The sequence below is a fragment of the Pyrgilauda ruficollis genome, unplaced genomic scaffold (assembly GCF_017590135.1).
Source record: "Pyrgilauda ruficollis isolate IOZ18807 unplaced genomic scaffold, ASM1759013v1 scaffold10, whole genome shotgun sequence".
Lineage (NCBI taxonomy): Eukaryota > Metazoa > Chordata > Aves > Passeriformes > Passeridae > Pyrgilauda > Pyrgilauda ruficollis.
Genome location: NW_024508101.1, coordinates 1,205,344 through 1,224,380, shown reverse-complemented (window position 1 = coordinate 1,224,380; position 19,037 = coordinate 1,205,344). Strand labels below are relative to the sequence as shown.

Here is a 19,037-nt window from a genome sequence, read left to right as displayed (position 1 = left end):
CAGGTTTGGCATCACGGGGAATTTCTTCATGGGAAGGTGCTCAGGTGCTGGAAGGGGCTGCCCAGGGTGGTGGTGGAGTCCCCAGCCCTGGAGGTGTCTGAGGACAAGGTGTCCGTGGTGACATGGTGACACGGTGGTGTTGGACTCCATGACCTCGGGGGTCTTCCCCAACCTAATGGAGCCTGTGATGGACAGGGCAGGGCACAGCCTGCTCCATGGAGGGCTCAGGGGTGTCACCACTGCCTGCCCCGCTCCATGGCGGTTCAGGGGGACACAGCCCTCCTCACCACACCCAACATGGCGGGATCAGGGGTGTCACCCCCCTCCTCACCACACCCAACATGGCGGCCCTGCCCCGCCCCGCCCTCTCCCGCCGCGGGTCCTCCGGCCGCCAGGGAGCGCTGCGCGGCGGGGCGGGGCCGGCCGGGCCGGGTGACCGCGGCGTCACGTGAGGGCGGCGGGGGGAGCCGGGCCCGGACGAGCGCGGGTGTCCCGGAGCGGCCGAGAGCAGCGCCCGGCACAGCTCGGCACGGCACAGACCGGCACAGCCCGGCCCGCAGCGTCCCGGCCCGCCGGAGCCATCGCCCGGCCCAACCCGCAGCGCCCCCGGCCCGCCCGCCCGCCGCCACGATGCTGGCGCTGCTGTCCCGGCTGCTCGACTGGTTCCGCTCGCTCTTCTGGAAAGAGGAGATGGAGCTGACCCTGGTGGGGCTGCAGTACTCGGGCAAGACCACCTTCGTCAACGTCATCGCGGTGAGCGGGGCGGGGGCCGTGGGGATGGAGCGGGGCCGGGCCGCGGGGAGCAGCAGTGGGCCCTCGCTGGGGAAGAACGGCTGAGCCCCGGGGCTGCCGAGCCTCCGTGAACCTTTGTGTGCTGGTGGAACCCGCGGGGACACCGATGCCACAGCAGGGCTCGGCCCGCAGCAGGCTCTGAAGGCGCCTTTCGGTCAGAGTGTCGGTGTGGCGGGGCTCTGTTAGCAGATTGGGAGATAACATTGTGTGTCATCGGCTGCCGCCTCCCTCTGATTGCTTTTCAGTAGTCCTAAATCATTTAAGTGTCATCACCTACTCACGGTTCTCCTCTCAAATACTTGCTTATCGATTGCTGAAACCCATATCAAATAATCTCCTTTCTTTTAAGGTACAACTTAGCTAAGAAGTACAGCTCACAAGCACAAGCCCATCAGCAGCAAACTGCTGCACTGGGGCCTGCTGATCTGGTGCTGTGCCTGGAGCAGGTAAAGGAAGGGTGTGGGAATACTCCTACACGAAGCTTTTCCATTGTTGAACGAGATAAAGAATGGCTTTGCCTAAATGGCGCGTTCAGCTTCATCAGTGTCCTGCTCTGCTGATGTATGTGATGGAAAACATTCCAGGAGACAAGCTGGACTTTGGGAGCTCCTGAAATGGGCAACCAGGGTATCTTTTGGTTTTTCAGGGAGTGTGAGTGACCTAGAATGAGAAAGCTGATATCTCCTGCTTTAGAGTGAGCACAGCTCCAGCTTGTCTCTTGGTTTTTGAAGCTGTGTCCTTAGCACCGTGGAATACTTGTAAGAATGTATTTATTTAAGTGCCAGTTGAGCGAGTTAGTGGCTGGGAAAAGGGCTTTCATTCTCTTGCAGTTATGCATCATCCTGCACACTGACAAACAGCCTGGCAAACCATAAGCAAGCCCTCCTGCAGCTCAGGTGTGAGCACTCAGTGGGCTTCCTGATAATCATGCAAAATGGGTTACTTCATGACAGGTAACTTCTCTGACTAGCTGGCAGCTAAAAGTTGCTGGAGTGACCCAGGAATGCCAGGAGCCTTTTCTTTCACACTCTGCCAGTACATCTGGGCTTGGATTTGTAGAAATGGAGATCTGAAATTGTACAGCCTCGATCTGTGGCTGCTGAGCTGGTACTGCTTGGAGTGTTTCTGCAGCTGGGGGCTCTCTGCAGGCTTCTCATCCTCTGGAGTCCTGGTGATGGCACTTGACAAAAAAATACTTTGCTTCTGTATGGTAGCAACAGCATGATGAGTTTGGGGAGTTACCTGTGGAACTCCCTGCAGGTGTGTGCAGCAGTCAGAGCTGTAGTAGCTGCACATCAGCCGAGTCCATCTAAGCTGTCTCCAGTGGGAGAAGTTTCCCTAAGTAAAGCTGGAGTCTGTTTCCAGCCTCCTCTGCGGGGGTTGAATCTTGCAAGGTTTCAACCACATGTTAGGATCACACCCAGGCATTTATCTGAGTGAGTGCCGTTCAGGGAGCCTTGCAAAACCCCGGGGAAGGAGGAAGCTGGTGAGCATGCTGACACAGCCTCCTTGGCTGGTTTAGTTTGGAAGCATCAGGTCACGTTTCTGAAGTTTTTAATTAGGAAATCTGGGGAGTCTTTGCACAGAAAAACAGAGGGAGGGGGTTTGCCCAGGTCTGTGTTATTGGTTTAAACAAAATAAGTTGCCAGTGCAAAATCACTTTTTAGAGCAGTGCAGTCCATGGCATGCAGAGCTGTCTTCTTATTTGCTTCCTTGACTGACTTTAGTTCAGAGTCTGTATTTGGGAATGAGTGCAGGAAAGAACAACTGCTCTCTGCAGGCCAGTTAATGGTTTGGGTGGATGAGGCTGTTGGGATTCCTCAAAACTGAAATGAAAGGAATGACACAGCAAGATGTCCTGTAGGACAGCTCTAAAAGCTGGAGTGCACACCAGGAGCTTGGTGTGGCTTAGAAGGTTGTGTGCTGCCTAACAAAGAGCTCTTGCCAGTCTTGACAGCTGTGAGTTTAATCCAGTATAAATGTCTAATGTAGTCTGTGCCCATCAACTCAGGCATATGGAACTAGAGGGAAAACTCAGCCAGTTACACAGGGAAGCTTGGTACAAGGCCTGGCTGCTGCTGAAGTGGACAGGCCACCAGAGGCAGACAGTCCAGTTCTAGGATAATCCTATTATAGATTGGTGGTGGGTTTTGATCATGTTTATTCCTCCAGTGTAAACAAACACTTGATTTGTAATCAGGCTAAACAAGGGCCTGGAGAGAGGACAAAAGGGAATGGATTTGAACTGAGAGATGGGGAGGTTAGATTAGATATTAGGGATAAATCCTTCCCCACAGGGTGGGCAGGTCCTGGCACAGGTGCCCAGAGCAGCTAGGTCTGCCCCTGGATCCCTGGCAGTGCCCAAGGCCAGGCTGGACAGGGCTTGGAGCAGCCTGGGACAGTGGAAAGGGTGGCACTGGATGGTCTTGAATGTCCCTTCCAGCCCCAACCCTCCTGTGTTCAGTTTGATTAGGAGGTTTAAAACCCAGCGTTAGCAGTGAAATCTCGTTAGAGCTGGATTCAGCTAATGCAGCTTCTGCTTTTCTAAGGCTCTGCATTAGTCACTGTCTCTAATTAGATATTAAGCATAAGTTTTCCATGTATGTGAGTAAACTTGCTCACAAGGGAGGATATCATTTCTTCCTGGTCCTAATTTCCCTAATGTGGATGGCCTGTGGCTCTTATTCAGAGAAACTGCATGTCATCCCGGGATCGCATCTGGAATTGTCGGCTCCTGAGCCGAGCCCTGGAAATGCCCATTATTTACAGCCTCTGCAGGATCTTGTGGTGTTTGCAGCTCGTGGCCGTTCCCTCAGCCCAGCAGCTGGTGGCTGTGCTGCTGTGGGGAGCACGAGGGGCTGCTGGGGCCGTGTGGCACCACTGAAACATGACTCAAGTGAGCTGAGCCTGCCGGTGGCCAGCAGGCGTGCAGCTGGGGAACAGGGCACCCCTGCAGCTGGGGAGAGGAGCACTCACTCCTGCAGCCAGGCAGCAGGGCACTCCTGCAGCCTCCACAGCCTATTGCATTGGAAGAGTGGCATGGCCTGGGGTTTCTGTAGAAGTTCTGCCTGATGCCTGGTAGGTTGAGCCTTGATGCAGGTGTTTGGCACTGGAACACTGAAGCTCATTAGCCTGACCACTGAAGCCTCGTTAGTCAGGGAGCAGAGATCTGGAGGAGTGGGAAGAAGTTGGACTTTGCTGGTACAGTTATCAGGTTCAAGAGCTAAACTCAACCTGTTTGTGGTGACAGGGTAAATAGGGTCCCTCTTTAGGATTTGTGTCGGAGCCTAAATTAGCGTGGTTGGTTTTTTAACTTTGGAATATCTGGCAAGTGTTGGAATGAGACTGTGGTTTCTAGAGAGAGGCAATTCCTAAAGTGCCTCTCAACGAAAGATTCGTTTGGCCAGCTGGGAGCTGCAACTTCCTTTTGTTCTCATGACTGTTAGAAGTAACTTTGACTTGAAGAAGCCACACCAGAGAAATGCAGAAAAATACTGCTCTAAAGAGCTCCACTGCTGTTTTAATACCTTTTGAACCACCCAGGTAGGCCATAAATTCTGTGTGTTGTCACTTCATACACATTGTGGCTGAGGGAGAAGGCTGATAAAATTTGAAGTGTTTCTTAATGGCAGAAGTCTCTTGAAATGCATTGCATCACTTCATTAGCTAATAAAGCTCCTAGGAGGTGACTCAGACCCTTTCTTTGAGGCCCTGCTTGCTGTACCCTAGATGGGCTAAAACAGGTGACTGAAATCAGAATCTCCTTTCTCCATCTTGGTCCTGAATTCCTGTAGAGCACTTCGTAAGCAGTGGCAGAGCTGTAAGTGGTAACATCTGGATAAGGACACTTCCTTGACTGTCGGAAACATGAAATGTCCTGAGCTCTTACATGACTGACTTCTAGACAGACATATGCCTTCTTTATGGTTGATATTTGCTAAGCAGTCCATGTCCTTTTAAATATTCAATTAAACTCGGGGCTGGGGAAATAAAAATGTATTTTCTTGTCATATACCACTGTTTTGGTTTCTGCAGGAGTCATTCCTGGAAGTGCTGTTGGGAAGCCTTTCTGGGATTGAAGTTTCTAAACTGGAGTTCAGGCTTGTGATCATGATCACAAGTAGCTGGAACACTGAAGTATTTCCTAAAGAAGGAAGCTGGACTGTAGAAAGTTGATTTGTCTGTTTATGAGGCACTGCTTGGTTGAGGCTATGAGTGTTGCAGAGGAGGCTTAGTGTAGGGGTAGCTTGATATAATGCTAAAATTGCACTGCTTTTTAAATAATTTTTTTGAAGAAGACATTTTGGAGACATACAGCATTTTTTCTTAGCGTGAAAAGAAAGAAATTTCTTGGGATGAGCAGCAGGGTTTAATGTAATACTCTGGTTCAGGTGGATTGGGAGTGTCCTGGCTGGATTCCACACTCCAGTGGTGTTGTTTCCTAGTTGGTTAAGCTTGTTTGTGATCTCATCTAGCTGGATGAAAAGTACTGTGATTAAAGATAAAACAATCTTTGCTGTGCGATAACAAAATCTGTATGAAGAAATTGGTCCCATAACAGCAGTGAATCATGTCAGCTTTATGGGATGCAAACTAAAGGCTGCCCTGACCTTCTCTGGTCCTTGTGCAGGCTGTGGAATCAGAATCAAGCTGCTTAGGGGGCTGCAGTCTGCTAGGAGTTGTCCAAGGCCAGGCTGCACAGGGCTTGGAGCAGGCTGGGGTAGTGGAAGGTGCTCCTGCCCATGGCAGGAGGTGGAACTGAGGTTCCTCCCAATTGAAACCACTCTACCATTCCATAACTCCTTGGAATTTGAGTTTCTGACTGTAGCTTATGGTTTTGGAGAGGCAGATGAAGAAACCCAAATGTGTTTTGTTTGGTTTATGGTTTGACTCAAGACAACTGGAAATGGTAGGTTTAATAAGGTTGTAATAGTAATTAAATTATAAAAGAGACTAAACTTGCATCCTTTATACACTTCTGGAATGTCAGGGGATGGCAAGTTAAGACTTGTCCTAAGTTTTCCTCTGGGGACTGAACTGTACCTGTAGCTGGCTTGTTCAGAAATGTTGCAGTCTGTGATTTAGTGCTGCCACTGGTACAAGGTGAGCTGGACCCAAACTGATCCATGGAATAAAGTCCCTTAGGTCAGTCTGGGTGCAGTTTTGCTGCTCTGAGTAATCCTTATCCACCATAAGTACTCATCTGGGCAAGTGGGTTCATGCTGCACTTAAATCTCCTGTTTGGGTTCTCCAGGAGCTGTGAAGGGAGCATCTCTTAAACCAGGAGGCTGAAGGATTAGTCCTGGGGGTTCTTTGTGCATGTGGCCTCTGAAATTGGCTGTTTAGTCTCCCTGGCCCTTATCTCCCACACGGCTTGGAGTTAACTTTGTTTGGTGACCTTCGGTTTGTGCTGGTGCTGTGTGGTCTGTGTGACCTCGGGGCTGAGGCTTCCAGCAGAATCCCTGCTGGGACAGCTCCTGCCCTTCCAGGAGTCCTGTGGGGAGGTCAGGGTCTGCCTGCTGGAGTGGGCACCACTGCTGAAAAGGCATTGCTGGATCTGTCAGCAGCTACTCCTGCTGTCCTTGATGAGTGTTCGAGCAGTGCTGCCGTGTGTGACAACAGCCAAAGGCTTTCCCATCGGGAATTGAAAATATTGCTGTGCATATCAAACTTGTTTTAAAGCTGGTGTTTCAGGAGGAAGCATCTTATTGTGAGCACACAGTGATAGCACCGAGTACTCTGCTCTGGGAGGGAAGGCTGATTCCAACCAAGTGACTGCTAGTAAAAGTATGTTCCTTTTGTGCTGCTCTTCGAGTAGCTTTTGCATATGAATACTCTAAGTTGAAGCTGAATTCCTGGCTTTTTTCCTCTGAGGAGGTAGTAAACAAAAGCCCTCTAAATTCTGAGTGTAGAGAACAGTTTCTGGGCCAAGGCAGTTGAATGTGGTAGCAGAATCCATCAAAGGAGATCACTGTCTGCTGCTAAAATCCTTTACAATCATTTTAACCAATTTTTGACCTGTCTTAAAAGAGAAGGAGACTTCCAATAGCTTCCTTTGGGTCCAGTGAACAGAGGAACACCCACACTCATGTCAGGGGAAGGTCTTTCAAATGAAGACCTCAGCTGACCCATATGTTCATGTCAGCTCTGGATTGTCCCTCTGCAAAGCAGAGAACAGGCAGCTGAAACTCAACTGAGCGACTGCAGTTTGAAGGTTTTGAGGTTTTAAGCAAGTCAAAACAAGTTTGGGGATGTGCAGCGTGGGTAGAGAGCGCTTGGGAAGGAATCAGATGCAGCAGCTTTCCTGAAGATTCTGTAAAAGTTTCCCTGTGGTGGGTCACAGTAATTTCAACGTTACATTAAAGATGTGGCAAATGAAGTGCTGCTCCAATCTGCAGGAATCTGTGTCCTGGAAGAGCAGTGGGAGAACATGAAATGGGTCCTGAACACGCTGCAGTTAGTGGGATGACTGGCACAGTGAGTGCTGCAAGGGAGGGCTGTAATCTCCTCACAGGGATGGACAGGGAGTGTTTGGACAGCCTAGAGCTTGATGAGGGTCATGATAAGGTTGTTCATGGGTAAGAATCAGGGGGAAGGCCAACAAGGCAGATATCCTGGTGGGGGTCTCTTCTAGACCACCCAGCCCAGGATGAAGAGGCACCAAAATCTTCTTTAAGCTGCTGGGAGAAGTCTCACTGTGGCTAGGCCTTGTTCTCATGGGGGACCTCAGCTTCCCACATGTCTGCTGGAAATAAACCCAGCAGGGAGGTGATGAGTCCAGGAGGTTCCTGGAATGTGTGTTCCTATTGATAAGAACAGCTCTCGAGAGAAGGATCTGGAAGGATCTGAGTGGGAATAGTTGGCAGCATCTGGGGTAAGGCTCAGCAGCGCAGAGATGGAGGCTCAGGGAGTGCTTGGGAGACGCTGGGATAGGAGCTGTGGGTGTGGGGTGTGACTGTGGAGGCAGGAATGTGGAGGCAGGAATGCTGTGGTGCTTGAGCAACTGGCAAGTGACCCTTCAGAGGCAAGATTGGTTTGAGGAGCTGAACTGAGCTGCCCCAGGCGTGGCAGCACAGCTCACCATGGGCTCTGAGCTGTGCTGGTCACTGGCTGCAATGGGCTGCTCATGCCCTGGCATTTGGGGCAGGAATGGGCAGCTCCTGGACTGGCATTCCCATCGGGCACCCACCCTGCCATGTGAGAAGGGGCAGAGTGGATTCTGAAGCAGTGCTGCAGGGTCTGACCCAAGCTCCTCGTGCAGCCCTGGTCTTGCTGGCCTCACTGTTCCTGATACAAGCCAGGAGCTGTTGCCCTTCATGGCCACCTGGTCAGGTTTAGTTGCTCCTTGCAGCCTGTGGGCAGTCGGGCCCTAACAGGGTTGCTGTGTCTGCTTCAGAGATCCCAAAAGGCTTTGAACCCCAGGGAACTTCTCTGGCCAGTGTCAGGGGAGAGATGCAGGCTTTGCTGCTGTGATACCAAACCCTAATTAAACAGCTGAATGCTTTGGGATCAACCCTAATTTTTCCAAATGTGCTTGACTGTCTGGTTCTATTACACATAATGGATGTAGTGAGCTTCATAATGGCCACTGTGGCTGATTCACCTTCTGCCAAACAGCCAAGGGAGAAATCTGTAGTAGTGTTGAAAACTCTTGTTATGGCTACAGGAGATAGTTGGGAACTTGGCTCTCAAGCTGCTGCAGATGGAAGTGTTACAGACAGTAAAACATCTGCCACTGGAGAAGCTCTCCAGTGCAGTACTCTTGCAGCAGTTCTGTCCCAGCTGGGAGTGATGTTGGGAGCCAGCTCAGATCCTCTGGAGCTGCATTTGCCATCGCTGCACAGGTTGGACACTGGCCTGGCAGGAAGCTGACCCGGCAGGTCCTTCCACTTTGCAGCTTTTAACACTCCTCAGGGAGTCACCCCATACCTGTGGGCAGGAGGCTTCCTCCACAAGAGTGATTTATTGCTGCAAAGGCTGGCCAGAGAGCAGCTTGCATCAGAGGGAGCCCTTCTGGATATTTCTAGCTCCCAGGTAACGGGGAGATCCCGACATGCAGCCTTGGCTCCAGCAGAAGTAGGTGAATGGCTCTTTCCTCCCCTTGCCCTGTCCATCTGTTAAGCTGTGCAAAGCACTCTCCCAGGTGGCTTTGCTCCCCTGGCTACCTCGAGGCTTGAAAAACTATTTCAGTGCTTGTAAGAAATGAGTTGTCTGACTTCACAGAAGCTCCAGTACACATGGATTTAACATCCACGACTTCTTGGCCGTAAAACCTTCAGTTGGAAGGCAAATGGTTAGAAAAAGGTTGTGATATTTTACTGTGTAAACCAGTTGTGTCAGATAAGCACTAAATTTAACTTTCTCTTTTTTCTTTTTTCCAGTCAGGTCAATTCAGTGAAGATATGATTCCTACTGTGGGCTTCAACATGAGGAAAGTTACAAAGGGTAATGTTACAATAAAGGTATGTTGCCATTGTTGACTGTTTTCTTTAGGTTCTAGTTTGCAATTTACGTGTTTGCTCTGTTTTGCTTCCAGCCTTGAGGCAAATATAGAACACTGAAGAGGCTCAGCTAAATCTGTCGAGTAGCTTAAGAAGACATTTATGTTTATTTATGGAGTTTCTGAAATGAGAATCTGTGTGTGATTCCCAGGTTCATGGACTAGTTAAAGCACTGTTGTGATAATGCTGTCTGGCTTAGATCTGAATGTTTGAGGTCCAGAGATGCTGTTTCCTGCTCATCAGTTTGCTTAAGGGAAGGTTTTTAAAGTGAATACATTGTATTTTCTTGTGTAGCTCAGTATGTAACCTTCATACGCGGGATGTTCTTACATCTGATGCAAGGTGCTCCAGTTTGCACCTCCTGCTCTTGGGCCCTAAGCTCTGAGCAGCTGTGCAAGGGATTATTCCTGTTTTAACATGGGAGGGGTCAAGCAGCTGCTTAAGGAGAAAGGAAAAACTGTAGTGATTTCTTGTCTTATCTTTGCCTGACATGTTTAAACACAGTGCATGGCTAAATTGTCTTTCTCCCCTTGCCTTAAGATTTGGGATATAGGAGGGCAGCCCCGATTCCGGAGCATGTGGGAGCGATATTGCAGAGGAGTTAATGCTATTGTGTAAGTGTCCTTCCTTCAGCTCTGCTTCCTTCACATGGGCTTCTCTTCTCTGGGAGCCTTCCTAACCCTGCATGCCTGACTGTAGTTCTCCTTGTGATTCTGAACCACACTGACCTTGTGCACCCTTCAGTTCAGGGCTCAGGATGGGTTATTTTATCAGTGTCTGATCTGGAGTACTAACTCCTCCCTGACTGAACTGGGTGGCAGTGCTAACTCAAAGCATCTTCCTTCTGCTCTGGTCTTAGAGAATTTTTTTTTAAGAACTAAGTTCTTTGCTCAGAAGTCCTAGCTTGAAAACCTTGTTGAATGTGCTCAAACCTGGCAGTGTAAAGAAAAGACTGATGTTTCTGCAGGAGCTCAGTGTCACTGACCTAACCTGAAATTCTCTTTAAAGCTACATGGTAGATGCTGCAGATCGTGACAAAATAGAAGCCTCTCGGAATGAGCTGCACAATCTTCTAGATAAGCCCCAGTTACAAGGAATCCCTGTAAGTAACATCACCTTAAACACCATTAAATGTCTCTGAGGAAGGTGCATCATTTGGGCAACTCTGATGTCTAACTTGAACTCTGAATTATAAGGCCCAGCCTTACTGGTCAGTATAAGATGGACAATGCCTGCCCCCAGTGCCTTAAATCAATTTTTGACCTTCAGTGGTCTTATTTCACTCAGTGCTCACAAAACATAATAAATACAATTGAAACAGTAGTTTAGAGGATTCCACAGTATGAGTTTGTGCTATTGACTAAAGGTTAACCACAGTGTAGTACAGAAGTGTAGAGTAAGTTTGGGGAATCTCAATGAGTGTGCTGCAAATGTTCTCAGATTTATCAGCTGATGTATTCTCTTGCTTGCTCTTTGCACAGAACAGCTTATTTGTACCCCCTCTTTCCCTGTGACTAGGTCAGTCTTCTTTCTTGGTCTGGTTTAACAGTGCATATCTCTTTCCATTAGATTTAATAGGCAGATTCAGGCTGCTCATGAGTCTCTTTAAGTTTGTTTTCTGGTTTTGGTTGGGGTTTTTGTCTGTTTGGGATTTTTTAAAGCAAAGCAACAACCATTTCCTTCTCTGGATTTCAGGTTCTAGTACTTGGAAATAAGAGAGACCTTCCTAATGCTTTGGATGAGAAACAGCTAATTGAAAAGATGTAAGTCTAACCCTTGCTAAGAAACATTTCTCTTCCTCAATAAATTCATGCACATAGGGTTGTTATTAGATCAGGAAGCTTGCATTTATGAGTGGAAAACCCAGCAACAGCAGGTGACTGAATATTGTACAGAACAAGTTGTGTGGGGAAGGGGAAGAGGAGCAGCTCAGATTGACATCAAGAGCCCTTGTGTCAGTGAAATGTGTGCTGACATGTTCTCTCTTTCCTAGGAATCTTGCTGCTATTCAGGACAGAGAAATCTGCTGCTACTCAATTTCTTGCAAAGAGAAAGATAATATAGGTAACTATTAACCCAAAACACTGAGAATTATGAAGTGCTGTCAGAGGATGGATTGGGGGGATTTTAAGTTCTTAAACTTCATGTCTTCAGGAAGCCAGGAACAAATCAAAGACCAGTGTATGAGTGCATGGGTTTAATTCAGTGTAACTCCTGATGGCAGTGAGGAAGCCTGACTGGTGTTAAAGTTTTAGGGGTTGTAGTTACCAAAAAATGCCAGTCCCTGTGAAATGTGCTCCCTTCTTCAGTCAGTTTGCAGGAAAGAGCTGACTCTAGTCCATTATCTTGGCCTGAAGGATTTTATACTTCTGTCAGGTGCTCTCACCTCTGTCTCACTTGGTCAGGATGCCAAATACTTGCAGCAACTTTTTCCTCAAGTTTATTCCCCAAGATTATTTCCCTTGCAATAATCACCTTTCCTTGCTGTGTTGTCAGAGCAGTTTGTGTTGTGCCATCTGCAGTCCCCTGCAGCCAAACAGTGCCTTTCTTCTGGCAGAGACATCAAATGCTTCAGAAACTTGTGGAGTTCAAAGCAGAAACCATGTCCTGTAATCTCTGGTATTTGCCATAAGCTTTGTGAGTAAACTAAGTCATCTCAGCTGAGTGAAAACAGAATTTAACAACACTTTCCACCCTTCTCCTGATGCCTTCCTTGGCTGCCATGGGATTAACACTGGTGCATTGCCAGGGTAACAGGAGTTTGCTGATAAGGAAACTTCAGGGTGATGCTCCCAGGAGAAACTCTAAAGGATACCAGGATGGCTTTATAGGGAAAAAAGCTTCTTTCTAGGAAAACTGAATAGTCTGTGGAACAGTTGTGGCTTCCAAGAAGCCCCTGTCACCTTAGCATCAGTTAAATGTTCAGACATGCTGGATGGAAGCAGAGACCCCCTTCTGTGGAGATCCACACAAGGCTGCCAGCACAGCTGAGCACCACTGAGGCTCCTGGCTGGAAGGGAACCTTCCTGAGGAGAGCCTCTTGCAGGCAGGGAGGAGCACGATGCCTTGTACCACAGGGCTAAACCAGCCTTGTTCTCATCAGGGGAGGAGCTGCAGGCTGGCTGAACAGAGCAGTGCTGATCTAAAACTAATTATTGGTGAAGTGTCCCATGAAGGAATATCTTTTTCCCAGAAATGGGCTGAACTGAGGAGCCAGGATGTGTGGGGCAGTGCCTGTCATTGTTACCTAAAGGATGCTTAACAGTTCAAGTTAAGTTACAGGATCAAAGCATGGACAGCAAACATCCAGAAAATCGTTGTGTTCATCTGCCCTGGGCCATCCTCTAGAGAAGGGCTGGGATATTCCTGTCCTGTGTTTGGGACACTGGAATACCAAAGCCTTGCCACTTACTCCAATACAGACACTTGAATGTGGAACTTCTCTTCTCTCTCCCTGTAGATATCACGCTTCAGTGGCTTATTCAGCATTCAAAATCTAGAAGAAGCTGAAGTCTTCCTGGAATCTCCAGTACCAGTTGGCCATAATCTCAATTGTCCACTTCCCTCCATAATGAGATACTACCCAAAAATCCTGTATCAAGAATCTGCCTTTTCACGGTTCATTTCTCATGTGCACTGCTGAAGACTTGTATTCCTATTCTGTCACAAAACAACTAGAGTTGTCATGATAAAGTCAGCACAAATATTTATTTTACAACCATCTGTGGTGGGAGGGTCGTGGGGGGGCTTTTTAAAGAAATATCTCTACCATGTTAACTACGATGGTACACTCTGTTCTGGTTTTTCAGGGCCAGGTTTTTATATGATTTTCAGCAAGTGTTTTATTTCTAGTGTTTAGTGGCTTGAAGATGCTGATGCTTGACAGCATTAAGATTCTGTAAGATGCCACATACAGTAGTTAGAAAACATTTAAGCGTGAATTGTGGGATACTGATTGATCTCACAGATGCATGTGATGTGTGTATGTAAGCAGAGAAATGGAAACTGTTTGCAGAGGGGAGCACAAGGCATAGATCAGCATCACTAATCTACAGCTGAGATCCTGTCACTGGAAAAAGAAAACTCTCCTGATGAATTAGGAAAGTCATCTGTTTAAAATCATTCTGTTGCTTCTGTTTAACATTTATGTGGGGGATGGGAATGGACTGTTCTGTCAAACTTTCAAAAATTGGAGTATTCCAGCATGAAAACAATTCGCTAGGAACATCAGGCTGTGTTCAAATACATTTTTCTATCTCCAGATAACTCGTGGTCTCTCTCTGAAACCAGAACATGCATTCTGAGCAGCTGCATGACACCCAAATTACTGATGCTCTTGTATCGAGGCAGTTGTTGACCTTTAGCACAATCTGTGTGTAATTGTCAGTGTCTCCTGCTCCTGGAATGGCTGGGCACAGTTTCACCTGGTGCTATGGAATACCTGGGCTATTGTGACAACTCTAGACCCGCCTGCTTTCTCGATGTAACCATGTGCAAAGCCTGTCAGATGCAATGAAATGTTTTGCTGTGTCAAAGCACAAGAGAGCCAATGAATTGATCTGTCTCTTGACTAGCTCCTGCAGCTTAGGGAAGTGTGTATAAACTCAAGACTGTAACGTTTCTGTAGCTTTACTTTCTCAGTGACTTCAGCGTATTTAAAGGGACAGCCTTGTTGAGACTGGTTTGTTCATCCAGCAGTGTCAGTGTAGCTACTCGTGTGTGCAGATCCATGGTGCAGCTCTCGTGTTGCCTCACACCGTGTGTGACTCCTCACCTCCTCGTGGTTTGCGTCCCAGGGCCCCGGGCTGGGAGCAGTGCTGTCCCCTCCGTTCTGACCAGCCAGTGTTAATGCAGACTGCCATGGCCTTACTGTCCTGTCCCAGCTCTGGCACTGCTGCACACACACTACAGCTGCCTGCCTTCAGCCTGAAGTTACATTTGAACTTTTTGTCCCCTTTCAGTTCTCTGAAGCATGGTTTCAATTAATCCATACTCTGGTGCTGTAGAGGAGAGGGTGTATTAACTTGCTACTGTAGTCCCGAGTTCACCAGAACTGCTACAGTTGCTTTTATTTAGCAAACTTGCTTGTGCCTATCATAAGGAAACTAAACTAGAATGTGTGAATCTTTGTGGGGGACCAGGTCACTGTTTAGTTAACTGGCCTATAGCTAAACTTGATGTGTTTGGTGTTTATCTACTTCACTGCTTTCAGCATTTATGGCATCCAAACACTACCAATTGTTAACCTGTGCATTACTCTCTGCATGTGAACAACTTATACAATTACTGAACTTTGTAAATACGTGATTTTTTTTTATTTAGGTGGATGCATATGTTGGTTTACTGCTCTTCAGCTTTATTCAATAAACTTATGTTTTGAGGGTTGTATTGACACTTAACTGCCTGACTTGAGTTGATGTGGCTGAAATCATGGAAAAACACAATGGGATGTCTGTTTCCTCTGCCAAAGATTCCAGTGGGGGAAGAAGGATTGGTAAATACCTGAGCTGATTTATAGTGTGTGGTTCAGCTATTCCAGTGAAATGCTCACAAAACTACCTTTGAGGCCTGGGGCTTGCTCACCTTACCTGAGCAAGCTCGGACAGTCAGTCTGAGCAGATTGCAGGGCTTTTTGATGTGTGTGAAAAGCACTGGTCAGCTGCAGGGTCTGAAGCAGGGGCAGCCTTCTGGAGCTCAGTTTTCAGGAGAGAAATGGATGTGTTTGCAATCTTGGTTCTTGTGTCGAGCCTAGAGTAAAACCTTTGTTTTTCTACCCAAGTGTCAGATCTTGCAGTGCCTGATCATTCACTGCCAATTAAAGCAGAAGGATTCTTATCTCAGTGGAAAGTGAGGCTTTTGTTGACTGAGGTCTTGAACAAATCTTTGCTGTGATTTTAATCAGAAGTTTCACTGACTGTTCTTCCCAAAGGTTTTTGTTGTATTAATTTCTCTTAGGACACTGATTAATTAATAGGACTGTCTGTCAGCATCTTCCAATCAATGGTAAGGAATTGGATGTCTTGTTTCAGGCTTGTCTCCATGTAAGCTTTCAGACTTATTGAGCTGTATCAGGTTAGTTTTTAGTCCTGAGTGCAGGTCTTTGAGCATCCTTCAAATGTAACTCAGCTGGTGGGAAGGACTAGTGACCTGTTAAAGATTTGTGCATATTTCTTTGGGAGCTTCCTGCATGCAAAACAAGCTCCCTGCAGTTCATAGTCAAAGTGAAGTGTCTCTGGAGACAAATCTGAAAGCAGTGTTAGTGCACTAAGCCTTGTCAGCCTGGTTGGTGTGATAGCAGTACCAGTCATTCAGTAAATCAGCTGTGGTATGACCTGGCCCACAGCTCTTTGCTTGATGTGCTATTTCAGTAGCAGTTTCTGTTTCTAGGTGTAAATAGCAGGGAGAGACACAGGAGCCCCCATGATGTGTGTTCTCTAAAAGGTACGTTTGCAATACTCCCCAAATGCCCCCAGCTGGGTTTCACAGCTGTTGTGGTACTGCTCTGCCACATGCCCTTGGTTACTCCTGTGGCAGGAAGGACACCTCAGAGTGGCTGCACTGGTTCTGTTTCTGGGCTTGAGTAACTTCCCAGGGAGCTTTTCTTTGAAAAGGGGAGGAATTGTTTCCTTCTCAACACCTTCTCAGCCTTGGACTGAAAACAATACTCATCTGGCACTTTATGTCCAAGGTTAAATCTTTTCTGGCCTGATGAAGGTGTGGAGCCTAGCACAGGCATTAGCAGTGGTGCTTGCAGAACTTGGATGCTGCAGCTGTGTTCTAGAAATGTAATCTCACCATGATTACTTGTCTCAGGCTCTGTAGTGAGCATGGACAGTAAAAAGAGGCTGATGACATTTCCCATTCTCTTCACAAAAATTGCTTTTGGGGATGCATTTTAGTTTCATAAGTTATTGCATTTGACATCAATATAGTCATACTTATGTCACACAGTCCTGAAACTCCCCTGATGTAGGTCTTGACTGTTGGCATGTTAAGAAAAGCAGCTCTTGTGCAAAGGCAGACTGAGCGTGGTGGTGAATACCTGGAAGCTGGACAGCAGTCCTCCCTCTGATGCTGGTGGGGTGTGGGCACTGTGTGCTGTCCTGGGCTTTAAATCAGCTCTCAGCACTTGCTGGTGGCTCTGTTCAGTGCAAGTTCTGGAGCAGCAGTGATGAGATGAGCAGTGGTTGTGCTTGTCCCCACAGCTCTGCTGCAGGAGAGTTTCCTTGGAGTGTCCCTGTCCTCCCAGCTCCAGTGTGGGTGGTGGTTCCTTGAAGTGCAGTTGCAGAGCAGGGGAGTTCCCATCACCCAGAGCAGCTCTGTCCCACCACTTGGCAGCAGGAAAGATGCACAGATGTGGAGCTGTTCCATCATCTGTGGAACCAATAATCCAGTTCCTCAATGATTTATGTTTTATTTTTGCTTCTTGATGGAAACAGGTTGGAAAGATTTTGGGTGCTGGCATATCAAACTGCATAATCTTCACTTTCTGGTGGAAGTAAAGGCCAAAGAAAATGCCTTAAACAGTCTGTCTGTTGAATCTAGGAGTGTTGTGCAGGGATCTGTAATAGCCTGAGGTATGGCTTAGCAGGATTATCAAGCTTTGGACTCCCTGAGGTTCCCTTTGTCGTTTGTGGCTGTGCAGTGGCATGTCCTGGTTTGCTTTGTGCAGGAACTGTGCTCCCCCTGCATGCCCAGCACTGCTCCCCTGCCTTGCTCCTGCACTGACCTGACAGTGTGCATCCCAAAAAGGGGTCAGAACAGGAGATTCAGCTGTGTTTCTAAGCTGACACAGACAGTGAATCGTGTTAAAGGAGAAGTAATGTGTGAGTGCCTGAGCTTCAGGGCTTTAGTTCCCAAAATGTGAGTGCAGAACAACTTGTCTCACCAGACCATGACCCTTGAGAGTGCTCTGCTGCTTTGGGGCTGCAGCTGCTGGCTGTTCAGCGTGTCTTGGTGAAACAGGGCTTTGCTCTTGCCTGTCACTCCAGTGGCAAACACAGAATGGCACTCACAGGGGCTTTGCACATACTCTGTGAAAGGAGAAGTGAAATACTTGATGTTTTTATTTCCCTCCCAGTGGAAGGTGGGTAAGTAGACCTTTGTGCCAGGATTAGTGCCTTTTAATTATGACATGACAGGTTTTATTCTGTTAAAGGCAACATGTATCATTGTGATAATTTTGAAGTGCTTCAATAAAGTGTTGTTGAAAACCACTTTTTTTGCATATTCATCTGTAGTAGGATAGCTGATTTATTATTGTTAGAAATATCTAAGAACCCTCATTACCTAATTTAACTACGTAACTTCATGTGGAGAGTGACTTGTGCTCAGTGGGGGCAACTTTGAAAGGCCAGGCTGTGAAATTCCCATTCCTGATTATTTCTGTTCTGGAAGCATTGGTTGGTCTCATTTGTGCTTCTCTCTGAAAATAACTATTGGGTTAAAGTTCCTGAACCATATTATTCAACAAGCAGAGCAAACACATCAATAGAGGAAGAAAAAGTTGTGGTATGTGAAATTTAAAGCTGAACTTGGTTTTCTCAAGAGTCTCAAGAGTAAGTAAACTGTTAAGGTGCTTTTGTGTAATTGTGTTAATTTGGGGTGTGAATACTTCAGTCTTTGCAACAAGAAGGAATTTTCAATAATGAATTCCCTTCTTGGTTTGGGTAACATTTAAAAGATCCATGAATTCTGCAGACTGAGGAAGGGAACTGAAAGATTGTCCAGGCTAGAGGATTTTATCCAAAGTCAGCATCCAGAAGTCTGGCTGGACCACTGAGTTGTAATGCTTGCTTTGGATTTATTCATTCTACTGTTCCTGTTACAATAATTGGAAAACAAAGACCTGACTTCTGAACTGCTCTCAAATACAGGCTGAAGACAGATCATTATTGTCTGCTTGTCTGTCTGTGCATAGTAAGTCCTTTATTCTTTTTCTTCTGCAGGCATTTTTCACGTTCTGTCCCATTTCCTTGTAACAAACCAGGCACTTTGGTAAAAGCCCCAGCGTGGAAGGGCAGCTCAGCGCAGTGCCAAGTGACCAGTTCATCACTCGGATGCTGTTGGGGTTGCTGGGCTAGCTCGGAGCTGGGTTTCTTTACCTCCCCCAGCTGTGGTTTCTTGCTGTTCTTTGGCTTATCTTCAAGAGGTTTGGTTTTAGCAGTACTGCCGGAGTGTGTTCACTCACATCCACAGGCACACCTGCCATGTGTCAGCTCTTTCTGCAGCTGCCCCGGAGCTGTCCCCGAGCCAGGGGCCACCAGTGCTGCGGCCACAGCTGGTGCTCTGCTCCACTGCGGGATGGAAATCCCCGTGCCACCTCCTCCAGGATCCTGGCTGGGAGCGTGGCTTGGCTTCGTCCCACCGCAGCTCCCGGGATCGCGCTCTGGGGCCCAGGGCAGGCCCGAGGGGCCGCGGGTCACGCGTGTCACAGCATCCCAGGGTCCCTGAGGCTGGCACGGCCCGCCCAGCCCGGGCAGTGCCAGCTGTGCCCCGTGCCCACCTTGTCCCCAGCCCGGAGCCCTGCGTGCCACCTCCAGGGGACACCTGCAGGGATGGGCTCTGCAAAGCTCCCTGGGCAGTGCCAAGGCCTGAGCAGCCTTTCCACGGAGGAATTCCTGCCGCTGTCCAGCCGCTGTCACGGGCACGCCGGGGCCTCTCCCGGAGCTGGGGCGTGGCAGTGACCGCAGGGCAGGGCCACGGTCCGGCCTGACCCTGCGCCGTGCCACGACAGCCCCGCGC

At 48.0% G+C, this 19,037-nt stretch overlaps 1 protein-coding gene across 1 annotated transcript; it reads left to right on the top strand.

The window, feature by feature from the left end:
• Positions 1-437: 437 nt before the first annotated feature.
• Positions 438-17,509, top strand: ARL8B (ADP ribosylation factor like GTPase 8B). Its single transcript, XM_041460237.1, has 7 exons — positions 438-753; positions 9,174-9,254; positions 9,834-9,907; positions 10,302-10,395; positions 10,989-11,056; positions 11,287-11,357; positions 12,754-17,509. Exons 1-7 carry the CDS (start codon positions 631-633, stop codon positions 12,801-12,803), a joined length of 561 nt encoding a protein of 186 aa, XP_041316171.1. The 5' UTR covers positions 438-630; the 3' UTR covers positions 12,804-17,509.
• The last annotated feature ends 1,528 nt before the right edge of the window (positions 17,510-19,037 follow it).

Coding starts and splice junctions, on each gene's coding strand:
- ARL8B (XM_041460237.1), top strand. CDS start 631: ATGCTGGCGCTGCTGTCCCGGCTGCTCGACTGGTTCCGCTCGCTCTTC. Junction 754..9,173: donor CCTTCGTCAACGTCATCGCG/GTGAGCGGGGCG, acceptor TCTTTTTTCCAG/TCAGGTCAATTCAGTGAAGA. Junction 11,057..11,286: donor AAACAGCTAATTGAAAAGAT/GTAAGTCTAACC, acceptor TCTCTTTCCTAG/GAATCTTGCTGCTATTCAGG.